The 15,994-nt window shown below is 33.2% G+C and overlaps 2 protein-coding genes across 2 annotated transcripts; both read right to left on the bottom strand.

Moving 5' to 3' along the window:
• Positions 1–10,224: 10,224 nt before the first annotated feature.
• LOC133292353 (uncharacterized) lies at positions 10,225–10,816 on the bottom strand. Its single transcript, XM_061490763.1, has 2 exons — positions 10,705–10,816; positions 10,225–10,612 (listed from the first exon to the last, which is right to left on the bottom strand). Exons 1-2 carry the CDS (start codon positions 10,721–10,723, stop codon positions 10,263–10,265), a joined length of 369 nt encoding a protein of 122 aa, XP_061346747.1. The 5' UTR covers positions 10,724–10,816; the 3' UTR covers positions 10,225–10,262.
• A 1,677-nt stretch (positions 10,817–12,493) lies between these two features.
• Positions 12,494–15,156, bottom strand: LOC133293111 (KH domain-containing protein SPIN1-like). Its single transcript, XM_061491649.1, has 6 exons — positions 14,810–15,156; positions 14,613–14,701; positions 13,771–13,889; positions 13,558–13,674; positions 13,251–13,394; positions 12,494–12,756 (listed from the first exon to the last, which is right to left on the bottom strand). Exons 1-6 carry the CDS (start codon positions 14,899–14,901, stop codon positions 12,610–12,612), a joined length of 708 nt encoding a protein of 235 aa, XP_061347633.1. The 5' UTR covers positions 14,902–15,156; the 3' UTR covers positions 12,494–12,609.
• Positions 15,157–15,994: the final 838 nt, after the last annotated feature.

Genomic DNA, 15,994 nt, shown 5'->3' with positions numbered 1-15,994 from the left:
AATAGGGATTGAGAGAAAAAAAATTAGGATTATATGAGATAATTATAGACCGTTAGATTTAATTCTAATCTAACGGTGATGAGATTCGTTGTAAAGGTGGTAAACTTACCTGGTGGTAAGTATAACCGTCCGCAAAAAATTTTAATAAGTTAATTTTTTTAATAATATTTTAATAGATTATTAACCAATAGGATAAGGAAAAAGTGTTTGTCATTTTAAATGACATAAAGTTATGTCATTTTAAGAGAGATAGACACAGAATAAATTTTTTATTTAAACTTTAAAAAAAACACTCATTTTCTTTCTCCTGTGATTTTTATTTTCTGTGTCTATCTCTTTCCTAAAATGACATAACTTATGTCATTTAAAATGACAAACACCAAGCTCATAGTATAATGAATAAAACAAAGACAAAATTTAATAAAAGAGTTGATAGTACATCTTAATTAGATTCCAGAATTTAACTTTCCGAAACACCGTAGGTTTTAATATGAGAGTTATCATATTTATACTTCTGCTTAATAATTAATTAATTAGAGACTTATATTACTGGTAATTATATATATATATATATATATATATATATATATATATATATATGGATAGGATATTGTAACAACCAATTAATATTACTACCAATCAATTTCACCACTAGATCAATTATATTGATCCAACGATTATATTTATTTCCATCTTTTTATGGCTATGATTCCCTATATTTAATGTGAACGCATTAAATATGGAAAATCATAACCATACAAAGGTGAAAATAAATATAAATATGAAAAATCATAATATTATAAAGATGAAAATAAATATATTTACAAAAAAAAAAGATGAAAATAAATATAACCGCTGATCCACATAATCGATCTAACGGTGAAATTGATCGGTTGTAACATTGGTAGTAACACTAATTGGTTGTTGTAATATCATTTCTTATATATATATATATATATATATATATATGGGAAAAACATTTCTCCGACAACTTGAGATAAGTTTATCTCCGGCCATTTCAAAACTACGTCATTTTATTTATTTATTTCCTTATATTAATTGATTCACCTTTGAATGCTTATGATTCCCTTTTTCTCTCTCTTCCTTTATCACCATTGATCTATCTTTATACGGTTATGATTTAGTAGCCGGAGATAACTTTATCTCATGCACCTTGAGAAATGATAAGCCCTATATATATATATATATATATAGGTAAAATCATTTCTGTAGCCGCTTTACGTACAGCAACGACAGGTGTATGGTTATGATTGTCCACATTTAATGCTTTCGTCTTTTGTATGATTATTATTACCCGCATTTAATACTTTCACATATATATGGCAAGTATTTGATTGCTGCACGTACAACAGCTGCAGAAATGTAAACCTATATATATATATATATATATATATATATATATATATACCAAATCCTCACCGTTGATTTTCGCCAATCAACGGTTGATTTCTGCGAAAAAATGATAACCATTGATTTGCGAAAATTAACGGTGAAACAAACTGAGAGTGACATTGGTAATAACACTAATTGATAGTAACAATATCATATTTCATATATATATATATATATATATATATAATCCTTTGACACCAGTGTCAAATTTGAAATTTGACACCTTATCTGGTAGCCGTTAGATAAAAAAAGATCAATGGTGTCACATGCTTACAAATCAGAGTCGTTGATCTTTTTTTGATCTAACTGCTATCAAATGAGGTGTCAAATTTCAAATTTGACATTTGTGTCAAAGGATCCTACCTCATATATATATTTAGAGAGAGAATATATCTTTAGCAAGCACAAAAATAAGTGTGGAACCCACGGGTAAGATGAAAGAGAAAAAACACATATGGGTCTCACACATGTATTTGTGTTTGCTTGATATATATTCTTTCTTCTATAGAAGGAGAAAAAGACATTCCTATATATACAGGGATAGGTTATAATTAAGGTAGTGTATATATATATAAATATATAAATATATATATATATATATATATATATATATATATACTTATCATTTCTCAAGCTGCCGGAGATAATTTTATCTCCGGCTACTAAATCATGACCGTACAAAGATGGATAAATGGTGATAAAGGAAGAGAGAGAAAAAGAGAATCATAACCATTTAAAAGTGAATCAATAAATATAAGAAAATAAATAATCAAAACGACGTAGTTTTGGGGTGGCCGGAGATAAACTTATCTCAAGCTGCTTGAGAAATGTTTTTCCCTAAATATAGGTAGGATCCTTTGATTATAAATTTATCTCCGGCCACCCCAAAACTACGTCGTTTTGATTATTTATTTTCTTATATTTATTGATTCACCTTGAAATAGTTATGATTCCCTTTTTTTCTCTCTTCCTTTATCACCTTTGATCCATCTTTGTACGATCATGATTTAGTAGCCGGAGATAAAATTATCTCAAGCAGCTTGAGAAACGGTAAGCCCATATATATATATGGGTTTAACGTTTCTCAAGTTGCTTGAGATAGCTTTATCACCAGCCACTAAATCATAACCGTACAAAAATAGATGAATGGTGATAAAGAATATATGGGCTTACCGTTTCTCAAGCTGCTTGAGATAATTTTATCTCCGGCCACTAAATCATAACCGTACAAAAATAGATGAATGGTGATAAAGAAAGAGAAAGAAAAAGGAAATCATAACCATTCAAAGGTGAATCAATAAATATAAGGAAATAAATAAACAAAACGACGTAGTTTTGAGTTGGCCGGAGATAAATATATCTCAAGCAACTTGAGAAATATTTTTCTTTCTCTGTATATATATATGACGATTCCCCGATAACGAAGCCTACAAATTTCAATAAAAAAGAAGGGTTCATTTTTTTTACAGTCAATATAGATAATTTATCTATATTGATCTCAAAACGACGTAGTTTTAAGGTGAAAATCAAGGTATTTTTGTAATTATAATTTATTTCAGGGTTATAATAGTCTTTTTCGGTATAATTTCTTTAATTTTTTAACGCAAAACGACGTCGTTTTGGGAGCGAATGTATATAACTTATCTACGTTCACATTAGAAATATTAAAGCCAAAAAAGAATTGTATTGATAGGCCATTAGGTTGAGAATATCTTTGATGTATCTTCCACTCATAATGTAATATGTGTTTTATTTTTGTCAAATTATTAATAAATAATTTATTTTAAAATCAAATGAGAGAGTGATTTGATAAAAAGTAAGATATGTATCACATTATGAGTGAAAAATGCACTGAAAACTCGGTGCATACGTAGCACTAAATAAATTTTCCATTAGATTGGTTCGAGTAAGACAAGCATCGGGTGACAGGTGGTATAAAAAACAAATGGCATAACATTAATAGGTGCGATATTTCAAACAAATGGAAGCAAGTCGATTTTAGTAATCAAAATCTAATCTATTACCCGTGCGATGCACGAAAAAAAGAAAAAAGAAATCGATTTGTCTGTATCATAAAAGTGAACACAAATCGTAAAAGTATATCTCTGCATTTTATTTAAATCAACACTATTAGGTACCTAACTCCAACGTTTTGTACATTTAAAGTTGAAAATATTTGAGTTATTATGTTTAATATTATAACAAACACTTCATAGTTGAAGTTGAATGTGATAATTCAAAATACTATTCATTAGCTAAATTGCATAATTATTAATTGAGTAATCAATAAGAATTAAAAAATTTTGTTAGTTCAAACGAAACCCTACTCCATATATAAAGTTCTATACCTGTGAGTATAATAACCTTCACATGCAATTGTGGATTTAATTATGGATTAATGACTTTATCACAATATTGAAGAATAATTAGAGGGAAAAGTATAAGAAAAAAAAAATCACATTTGGTGAAAAAGAAGTTAAGATGACAGTTAAGGGGTAAAAATGTGGGTAGGCATAGTTACCCGAAAGTAAAAAGTAAATGTGAAAATGTTACTGCAAAAATAGTGTAAACTAAAGTGTTAAATTAGATTGATAGTTAAGTGAGTATGATAGATAAGTGTATACCCATTTGAATAGTGAAACTCATTTAAAACAACAAAACACTTTCTTTTCCTCTCATTATCTCTCTCAGCCAAAGGAGTGCTTCCTCTTATTCCTTTCACTGTGTTTCACTTTCATCCTTTAGAAACAAGGGACATTACACCCAAAACGCATCTCCATTTCATCTCCCTCGTTCCTTCCACTTGGTAGTTGGATTTGAAAAAAAGAAAGAAAGACCACATAACACCATTTTCAAACCTGAGCTTGGGAGGGAGTATATTTTTGTGATTAGGGGCTTGGATTGTCTTCTACTTGGTTGATTGAAGCTCCCTAGGTAATTACCCAACTTCCCTCTTGTATTTTTGGAGAATATGCATGAGATTGGGGTGTATAAATTGGGATTTTGAATAACATATAAGTTGAGGATATGTACACATGGCTAAGAATAAAATGAAATATGTACAAATGTCAATTTGGTGATGCCATGGACTTGTGGAAAGGTTTGGTACCCCATTATGCAATAAAACAGAGTATTTGTAGCTTCTGCCCAGAAAGTATTTGAATATTTTTCGCGAGGAAAAACATGGTTCAGGAAAATGACCATATCTTGGGCCACAAAACTCCAAATTGAGCTCGGTTTGAACCTATGTGAAGCTAACACATAAGGCTATCACCTTATAAAATTTAAGAGCCAATATATAAAGTGTATCAATCATAGTTTAATTTTAAAGTCACTGCCTAGTCTTTGAAAATGCAGTTTGCATCAGTCGGCTGCAAAAGACATAATGTGATTTATACAACTCCAATTGAGACATATAATATGTCGTTGGAAAGTTTGAGAAGTATGATTTAATATAGTAAAATCTTAGAATGCAATGGACTAGTCTATATATTGATTGTCTTCATATTTCTGGAATAAGCTGTGATATTGAGAAAGTATTGTGATTTCTTAGATACTAGCAGTATATTGGAGGATGTTGCTTGACAGGTAAGCTTTTGGTCCTTGGGGTTAATCCCCCATTTATTCCACCAAACTCCAAATGAAGGTGGTTCTTTAATATGGTATGTGGATGTAAGTTGTTATATGTTGCATTTATATGTATGTATATTTATGTGCCACATGGTGTTTCCTCATACGGTATATTGCAAGACGGTGTTTCCTTACTTAATGCATACTTGATATATTTTCTGGCCAGATTATTTGCACACTGCATTGTCATACATATTCTGATGCATGCATGAATTTTATACTTGTGGTTATACCATAAGTGAGCTTAGGGATGGATGAGCCCTCCAAGGATCCCTAGCTTACTGAAGTAATTATATTATCTCACCCCGCGTTATGGAGATTACCATTCTAGGTACAGGAGCTTATGATGCTGAGGCATCGGGTGGCAAAAGGCCAGACGAGAGATATTACCTGACCTGATAGTCAGGATTAGCTTGTTATTTTGATATGTACTTGACAGGGTCCTATTTTGGATATATATATATATATATATATATATATATATATATATATATATCATGTTATTCTTTTGGAAAGCATAGGGAGTGTCTATGTCATGTCGATAGTCTGTGTTGTTAGTGATGCATGCTCAGGTCTATGTTACTTGTTTAATTGCATCTCTTTTGTTTATTTGATGTAATTATATAAGTAACATCATGGACATTATTTTGGGATAGTATGATTATGAGATAGTCTAAGCCATGGATAGTTGGGCATTATGTTTATCTATGTTGTGTTAGGCTTGAGGTTTATTTGACATGTTAATCAAGTGCAAATTTTACGATGGGTAATATCCCAGAGGTCCAAAATACAAAGCCGAAGAAGCAATGTCACTCGATCATTAGCAAATTGACGAAATGATGTCCGTTTCGTTTTGGCCAATGATGTGTAAAATTTGCAATACAAGAAGGAAAAAGAAATAGTTAACCAATTAGCTTCCACATTTATTAAGTTAAAAATTTGCTGCAATAAAAATCATATGAATGCTAATTAACCGGCTACAGACGGGGCGTTACAGTGGGCTTAGTGATTACTTACGGTTCACCAAACTTTGCAAATGCATCTTTTTTGATCATTTGATATAAAATGCAAATGCCATTGTATTAGCTTGTCCCGTAGTCATTAAAAAATTACGTAGTTTGACTCGACTTCTTTTAGTATTTCTTAGAGATGGACTTTTATTTATCATAATATAATTGTTCATTTTTTTAGATGTTTGTTTCTGAAATATTTATAACATTAAATCCAATGATCTTAGTCATACAAGGACGAGTTTGTTAGACAATAAATATAAGAAGAAGAAAAAAAACGTGTTAAATGGGTGGGGTGGTTCGGCCCTCTGGGTTGAGCCCATTTTGCCATTTCTAACTGTCAGCATTTTATATCAGCATGTAATAAGTTTTTATATTTATCAACAAAAAAAGTTCTTATAATTGCATCTATATTATTATCTATCTATGTTTTCTATAATTGTCTCTAAATCGACTTTCTAAAGTGTGTGTCTTTGTGACATATATATTAGATGAAGAGTTGACAAATATTTGAGTTATTACGTTTAATATTCTAATAAACACTTAGCTATAGTGATTGTAAATAAGTTATCTGCATTCACTCCCAACACGACATTGTTCTAGCTTAAAAGATTAAAAAATTATAATGATAAAGACTATTATAACCCTAAAATAAATTAAAATTACAAAAATACCTTAATTTCTAGTCCAAAATTACGTCATTTTGGTCTTAATACAAATATATTATCTACAGTCAGTGCAGAAAAAATGAACGCTTAAAAATAATAAGCTATGCCTTATTTATATTTTAAAGTCACATATAATTTAAAAAAATTAAATATAATTATAAGTAAAATAAGTATATATATTCACTTCTTTGGTTATACTTATTTATAATTTTTATATTTGTTTAAATTGATTATTCATATATATTTAAAATGTTTATGTCAAAAAAATTTTAAAAAAATACTTGTACATTTAAAACGTTTATGTTAAAAAATTTAAAAAAAAATACTTGTACAAAAAAATGTTCTCTTTTTGTATTATTTTTTTAAATTAAAATTTTAATTTATTTTCTTTTAAAGTATAAATATGTTTGCATTTAAATTTCAAATTTAAATTATTTTTTATCAACTATACATATATTTTTATAATTTTAAATATATTTTTCGTTTAATCTATAAATTCATATTAATTTATATTTATTATATATCTTTTTTTCCACCGAAACATTAAATGCTAAACTATTTTTTCAACCTTAAAGTTCAAAATTCAAATTAAAAAAATTTAAATATTAAATATTTTTCCACCCAATAAATATTATTAATAGGCTTAACAATTTGTCACGCAGAAAGTAGTGGGAAAAATTTAAAATAGTATGTAAAATACTTAAGGGGAAACAAATTTTTACAATGTAAGAGTTAGATGGTTACTGAATGGTCATTCATCTTTATAATTTATTTTTTACAAAATGATAGATGTCATTTTTCTTATTTAAACTCTTTTGTATTGATTATACATATTTTTTGAAAAAAAATTATTTTTATCTTTTAATTTATAATTTTTATATTTTTTATATTGCTTATACATATATATTTAAAACTTTTATGTTAAATTTTGTTTAAAAAAAATACTTGTACTAATTTTTTTCTTTTTGTATTATTCTTTTAAGTTAAACTTTTGATTTAGTTTCTTTTAAAATATAAATGTGTCATTTCTTTTTTTTTCATTTAAATTATTTTTTATCAACTATACATATATTTTATAATTTTAAATATTTTTCATTTAATTTATAATATTATATTAAGTATAATTTATTATATATATCTTATTTTTACTACAAAAACATTAAATGAAGAACTATTTTCCACCCATCAAGTTCAAAATTTAAATTTGAAAATTTTAAATTTTAAATATTAAATATTTTTCTACCTAATAAACAATATAATAACTATGGGAGGGATTATATTTACAACTCAAATAGTTTACAAACTCTTATAATCATATCTTAATTTTTGATTTTCGCGAATCAACGATTGTACTTTACTATTACGATAGTATGGAAAAGATATATTTCATATCAAATATTGTACTTTACTGAGCACATTAACATCCTGCTTTATTATGATTTATGATGCCCATGTCTCAGGGTAATTTCTAATGGTAGGGCCTTTGAGGTTAATGTAGAGGTGGATGTTGTTGTCTGATGTGCCTCTGGCAAGAAGTGTGGTTTTTCCATGTTAAAATTGATAAGAATTGGGTCATAAGAGAGCAATTTAAATGCATATTTGCTATTTATATTGATTCTTTCTATATCAATAATATTTACCTTTTGGTTGTGTTTTTACAGGAAAAAGAGGAGTGAAAATTACAAATTACAAAAAGCCTGTTGACGCGACTCCACACATAGGAAATTTCACCCGGGTGCTGCGCAGGCCAAATACCAGAGAATTGGCGCTAGTTAGCGCCGATTGGCGCAAACTAGCGCCACACATATTAAGCACCAACATTATGGCGCCACTAGGCGCCCAAAAGTAAGTAAATGGCGCCAAGTGGCGCCCAACAACAAGGAGGTGGCGCCGGTCCACGCAATCGGTTCCGACTTTTCGTATTCGAGGCAGCAAGTTGGCGCAAACGTGCGCCAAACCAGCGCCAACTGGCGCCGGGTTGCGAGAAAATAACACCGTCTTTCCGCGGGGGTATTTTTGGAAGAAGGAAAACATAAGTTTATAAATAGGATCCTTGTGCTAGACCTAGATCATCTCATTCCATTCAAGAGGAGGCCGACGGCAGAGCTCAGAAGGATTCTTCCACTGTTCTTCTTCTTCATCTATTTCTCTGTAATTTTATGCTTTTGAATATTGAATTATTTTTAGCCATGATTATGCTTGGCTAGTTTTCTTTTATTGTAGTTAGGGTCACGAGCCATATGTGAACCCTTGTTACGATGGATTGATTTAGTTTTATTCATTTATATAATTATCTTTGTTTCTACCTTGTGCGTATTTTCTATTTTCCTCATTAGAACTGATCAATCTGATAATTGGGAATAGTTTGAGGGTTAGAACCCTAGATAGGAATATTGGGGTTTTGATCTTGAAAGGGGGTAAAACAACAATTGGTATGCATGCTAGAAATAGATGTGTATTTAATTGCGGATGCTTAAATTATTGCGTTCATTCCTTAATACCATGAGGAACATTGCAAGGAATTGGGGTTCCAATTGGGGATTAAAGGGTTAACCTTGCAAGGAATTGAGGGTTAACTAATAAATATTTTTAGATAATAATTTATTCAAGTAATTATATGAATAAATATTGTGAATCAATCCAAAGTAAGAAGTGGGAATCATAAGGTGAGTGCGCTCTAGCTACAATATTTTTCTCATATCTTTAAAATCAAATCTCATTGTTATTGTTTTATTTCTCTTAAATAAAAATATAAAAACAAGTCTTTATTTTTATTTCATATTGTTACTAAAATCATTTCGCAATTTTTCCAAACAACAAACCGAGTTTTCCAACTTAAGGGGACTGGTTATTGTAGTACTTGATTTACAATCCCTGTGGAGACGATACTCCGCTTACTCATTATATTACTTGTGCGATCGGTATACTTGCCGGAGAGCATCATTATCCGTAACTCTACTGAGACAAGCTAAGCTTCTTTTGGCTTGACTTATTAATGATTGTCTGTGTAAAATAAGGCTATTTTAGATTTCTTTTCTCCACCACGGGGCCATCATGTCCCCAGCCACCACAATCCTCTCTATCTTTCTGCCAAAACCCATAATGGGGGTACCCGGGTAGACCAGTTTGTGGTACCCGGGTAGACCAGTTGCAGATGTTGTTGCAGATGCTGTTTTGGCAATTTTTTTTGCATTTTGGTAATTGTTGTGCAATACCTACATACGGTATGACTTGGGGGTGGATTGATTTCGTAGAACTAGGATGCAGTAATCAAGATGTGCGCCAATGAAAGTTGAACATGAATATTAAAGTACTTTGGGTTGAATTGATTTCCAAATTAACTATGACAATATTAATGCAAGGTCCCATACTAATGCATAGAACCAACAAGTCTGAACGTGCGCAAAACGAAAATTTCATTCATTCCAATTTTGAACATCCAGTACAAAAACATCCATGCAATGTAGGTAAAGTTCCTAAATGTACCAAAATGACTACATTACATCAAACTAAATCAATGATATGAAACCCTATGGACACACTAATCCGATGGCGTGTCCTCCCCATTCTCTTCATCCGATTGTGTGTCATCCCCATTGTCATCATCCTCCTCCTCCTCCTCCTGAGTATGGGCACCCTCGCCAATTAAACCCTCCAAGCGTGAAACCCTTGTGTCCAACCGTGCAACCCTTGTGTCCATCTGGTTTCGCCACTTGCTCGTGCTCTGTCTATATCCTCTAAAGTCAGTAGTCAGATCATATATGGATGCCATGACATGATCAAGTGTCCATCCACCCTCAGGAGGAGCTGGTGGTCGCCGACTGCGGGTGGGACGTGTCGGTCTGACATCAACCTCAGCAACGCCATCATCATCGTCATCATCATCAAGGCCTACATCATAAACCATGAAAAACAAACTTCAATACCACATTAAAAATTAAACAACACAAAATTGCATAAACTCATAAAGACCAACACATCACCTGCAGGTGCATCCTCCATCTCAGCATCGTGGTGGAATGGGATCTCAGGTGGTTCTGGTGCCTTCTTCCACGTCCAGATACCCGCTCTGTTCGGTAGGATCCCACACTGCTTCAGGAGCCTCTCACCAAATATAGCATTCCAGTCTCTGGCGGTCTTCAAGGTCTCTGTTGCCATAGGCACTCCAAATCTATGCAGAATCTTCTGCACCAGAAATGCAAAAGGCAATTCAGCCTTCTTTGACTTGGCTGCCTTCCACATCAGTATGCATATGTAATGCCTCCAGTTCACCTGCTGACTGTGAAGGAGGGCCCACAGGATGACAAAGTCCCCTTCCAGCACCTTTGAGTGATTATGCGGGCGCTGGAAAATAATATGTGTCACCACATAATGAAGAATGCGAGCAGAAACTGACAAGTTGCTAACAGGATAATGAGCAAAATGACCGGGCTCAGCGTCTGCCCTCCTAGTCTCTGTAACAATGGTCTCCCGGTTATAATCACCAAATATATGATGGCTGTCTCCATCATATAGTGCTGCTCCTGTGACACCATCAAAATCGAACCCCAGTAGCTCCGTCCAGATAGGAGCAGTCATGATGACATCAATCCCGCAGACACGGGAAGTCAGCTCGCCTTGCGAGTAGCCAAGGTTCTGGTAGAAGGCTCTTACCATAACCTCCGAGTATGGGCACCGCATCTCCGCCAGGTGAAGTAAATGTGTCTGCTCAAGAAGCGGCACAATGTCAAAACGCTCTAGGTTGAAGAATGCCGAATCCAGTGATTTCGGTTCGCAGATCTTCCGGGTCATGAAAAACTTCACGAACTTCTCGTGTGAAGGTATGTCATCCTCAAACAAATATCCGAACGTCAAGTCTGGAGCCTGACTCGAAGCAGCCTGGGGCTGAGAGGATGACGACCCATCGTGACGACTCTTGGTTCTTCTCTCGGAATGTGTCACTGGCAGCTTTGAAACGCGTCGAGAGGTCATTGTGTCACGCTATTAAACTGAAAAAATAACCAAAATCAGAAATTAGATACATGTTAGGGTTAGGGTTAGGGTTAGATTCAGGGTTAGGGTTAGGGTTAGGGTAAGCGTATGACATACAAATTGATAAAATAATTCGGACAGAATCAAATGATATAAACGAAAATACAATGAATCAGAACAGGAATCATAACATAATTGAAAAAACTGAAAAAAAAATGCACCTTTGATCGATTTCAATCGGTAGAAGGCAGAGAGGTTGCAAGGTCCGCGAATGATGATCAGAAACAAGACGAATTGGTGCAAGATTATGCCTGAAATCGCTCAAGAAGACACTCCTCCAGCAGCTCTACTCGGGTACCCCTTTTGTGGGTTTTCGAAATGGGGCTGCTGGGGTATTTTAAAACCCTACCGTCGATGTTTACCCGGGTACACTGCTCCTTACCCGGGTAAATAATTCAAACATTTTCCCAGATTCAAGAACTCTACCCGGGTACACCCCTACATACTCGGGTAGATAAAAAGTTTCAAAATTTACCCGGGTAGGTAATGGTGTACCCGGGTAGGCTTCGTGGTCAACGGTCAAACAGGGGCAGATTGGTGTTATGTTTGTTGGGGAGGGTAAATTTTCAAAATAGTTTTGAATGAAGGGCAATTTGGTAATTAGTTATTAATTAAGGATTATAAGGGTCAAAAAGCCTACCCTGAGACATGGGCATCATAAATCATAATAAAGCATGATGTTAGTGTGCTCAGTAAAGTACAATATCTGATATGAAATATATCTTTTCCATACTATCATGAATCATCAATAAACAGTTTCAAGGCCCCAGCAGTGTCATATTTATTCACATTACAGTTATACAAATACTGATCAACCGGAAATAACATCAAATGCAACAATACTGGATATAGGTACACTATTGGTCAGTTTTGGCCCGTTTTATTTCATTAGAGGTGAATGGAGAGAGACTACCGCTCAGTTGAGGGCTCTCTTCTCTAAAACTGGAATTGAGCATGGCAAGTTCTCTTAGTTGTTGCCTTTTGTAGACGTCCTGTGATTCATCCTGCACATGAAAATGGAGGAAAATCAAAAGTATTTCTATACAACACAAGAATTTACCTTCAATATTGTTTTGCCAAGCACTTATGGAACATTTGGCTTAAAAGAAAACTTGCTTTCTACACGTCTCTCTGTTGAGGTGCAGCTATTTCCTATAATGTTGAAGAAAGTAAATACTAAATAGTGGATTAATTACCTTAAGTGATATACTGAACAGAATAGTAAGGAAACACCAGAAGAGTGGGGAAAAAATAAGTTATGCTCATAAACTGACTTTTTTTCTTTTTTTTTTAACTCGGGTACTTGCCAGAATACCAAAACAGTTGGGAGTTTTACGGTAATAGGATTCCTGTTAACTTAAGAAAAGGAAAACAATTGACAACACTTTGCATAAAATGCTATATATTAAAAGGCCATGTGTCAAGGGAAAAAAGGAACAAAAAATCTCTATGGTAATATTCTGAGTCAGAGATCAGAAACAGAGTTAAAAAGAGATACCACGGGTTTAATTAGCTGTTCTATGATTTCTTGTGCTTGCCTCAGCCTTATATCAACAACATTGACAGGTAGCTCAGCCTCAATCAAAACGTGCAGCGGTTCATTCAGGTACTCATAGCCCGGCCTTCCCCTTAACAACTCTTCCTTGATAATATAAAAGGGAGAAAAAAGTTAACAGTTACAATTACAAACAATATATGTTGTGGAAAAAAAAAAACTGCGTCAATAAATTGAAAGGAAGAGCAACTATGACATTAAATTAGGTTCATAGGAGTTGCAAGATAATACACTGAGGAAGAGATGATACCTTATCTAGGTCTTTTATTGAACCATTCCCTCTGACATATACACGGCAACCAGTGGTAGCCTCCACTCGCTTTAGTGAATTACCCCTAGGGCCAAGAAGCAGTCCAACAAAATTGAACTGAAATTTGAGATCAAATTAGTGACTCAAAGGTCAGTACAACATAAAATTATATAAGTTACAGCAAAATGCATTGAAATATTTCACATATCTTACATTTGGACAGCTATCATTAGGAATATCCAAACGCAATATCCTCTTCACAATGTGAGAGAACCTGAGACTACTGGTGCTGTTTGCCAATCCACGTTTAGTCCCTGTACTCCAGCTATCCTCTGATGTAAAATTGGTCATAGCCTCTTAGCAAATGAAATGACTAACGGATAAACAGAGAAAAGAAGTGAAAATATGAAAAAGAAATAAATGACAAATACTGGTATATATGGTAGAAAGAAATCAAGTTGTATGCGCTGGTTCAAAATAAACATACTAAGGGAGCCGATGCAAATTTCACAAATATAGACAAGATTGCCGCCCTTGACACAGTGGAAAACAGATAATCAAAGTGCCCGAACAGCTGAACTTGATGGGCTAAGAATCACATTTTTTACGTCAATACATGAATGGTTTATAGATCAACATTAAAACAAGAAAAAGAAGGAACTAGCTATTGGAGAGTGGTGGAGAAACATGTGGAAGTTTGCTTTTGCCACGTATATAGGAGACTAATCCGGTCACTTAGTATTTTATTTAGCAATATAGATTTCTAATTCCTTTAGCAATTGTAGCGATGACGGAGTTATGCATTAACCAGTAAACTGAAATGAAATCCTACTATATTTCAACCCGGCGAGAAGACATAACTTGACAATTCAGTGCATTTTAAAGGAGATAATAATCCTAATGAGATACTAGTCCAAGTAACCAGAAAACTGAGTTTATGACCAAGTCCAATTCATGTGAAATGAGAAGTGAGATCAGTTGAATCGAATAGAAAAATAAAAGGAGGGAATCCTCAACAACAGAAACCTTGAATATAAAGATTTAGAATAACCGACCTTGATTTAAGAGCCTGGTACACAAGGGTAGGACTTGCATGAAAGGTCCAAGCTTCTGATGTTCTGCCAGCAGCTCCGTTAAGTACTGACTATAAGAAACATAAATAATAATATGCACCTTGAAGTTAATTGAAGTCCTGACGCCATACATATACGTATACACATAAATAGCAGAAGAAGAATCACCCCACATGTACCTATCAATATGAAAACTGCTTCTCATGTTTATATTTGGTGAATTGGCCCTTGCTGTTGCAGGTGAGGAAATCTGATTGTACAAACCAGACATCAATTCTAGAAGAATAAGGGTTACCCAGAAACACGAGAAAATTCAAAGGGAGTAAGAGAGAAGAAATGGTTGCTTGAGATGGGGTCTGGCCTCAAAGATCCTTAAAAAAACACAGAATCACCTCATATCTATGTTTGCAAGAAAAAAAGAGAATATGGTAGGGAAGGAAGGAAAGGTACAAAACTTGAAAATGGATGGAGGACCATCCTGTGTAGCTCAGGAGTAAAGGCAAGCCTTAAAGGGTGTCACTCTATGTACCTATCTCTCTCAGTTGTTGGTTTGTTGACTTCTGTTGCTTATGCAGGTTGTATCATTGCATATTTGCATGTGTCTTTTCCTTAACAAACAGATGTCTCTATGGATAGTTTTTTTTTTTTTTTTTTTTTCAATAAATAATTTTCCAATGTACTATGTATTAGAGAGAGAGAGAGGGCAGAGGGTAGTAAAAGAAAGAAAAGAAAGCTCTTCAAATCTTCATTTCAATTCAAGAGCAGAAGGTAAAGAGGCCTCTCCTTCAGCGATGTGACTATGAGACTTCTCAGCTAGAGAATGGTAATTAAAATGCTAAAGCAATCATGAATGGTAATTAAAATTCAAGTACATAATATAGCATAAATGATGAATTTAAATCAAATCCCTTCTCTTCATCTCTCTCAATGTAATTTACAACAACCAGCAAGCAAGAAAATATCTTCCCAACAAGCTAACTCCAGCTTAATCCCCTCCTGTGTCCGTAGCAAATCAAAAATATCAAATAAAAGGGAGGAAAAAGTAAGTTATGGTTACTTGGATTACTATTAATCATCACAGCTTAATGGCCGCTATTATTGATCACTAAAATCAACTTGCTTCCATTTGCTTGAAATATTGCACCTATTAATGTTATGCCATTTGTTTTTTATACCACCTGTCACCCCATGCTTGTCTTACTCAAATCAACCTAATGGAAAATTTATTTCGTGGTAGGTATGTACTGAGTTTTAAGTGTATTTTTTACTCATAATTTGATATGTATATTATTTTTTATCAAATTATTCTATCATCTAATTTTTAAAATAAATTATTTATTAATAATTTGACAAAAATAAAACAC

Source organism: Gastrolobium bilobum, unplaced genomic scaffold (assembly GCF_033153095.1).
Source record: "Gastrolobium bilobum isolate Gb01-03AN ecotype WA unplaced genomic scaffold, APGP_CSIRO_Gbil_v1 utg909, whole genome shotgun sequence".
NCBI lineage: Eukaryota > Viridiplantae > Streptophyta > Magnoliopsida > Fabales > Fabaceae > Gastrolobium > Gastrolobium bilobum.
Note: the sequence above shows the minus strand (reverse complement) of the source record. Positions and strands in the feature narration are given on the sequence as shown.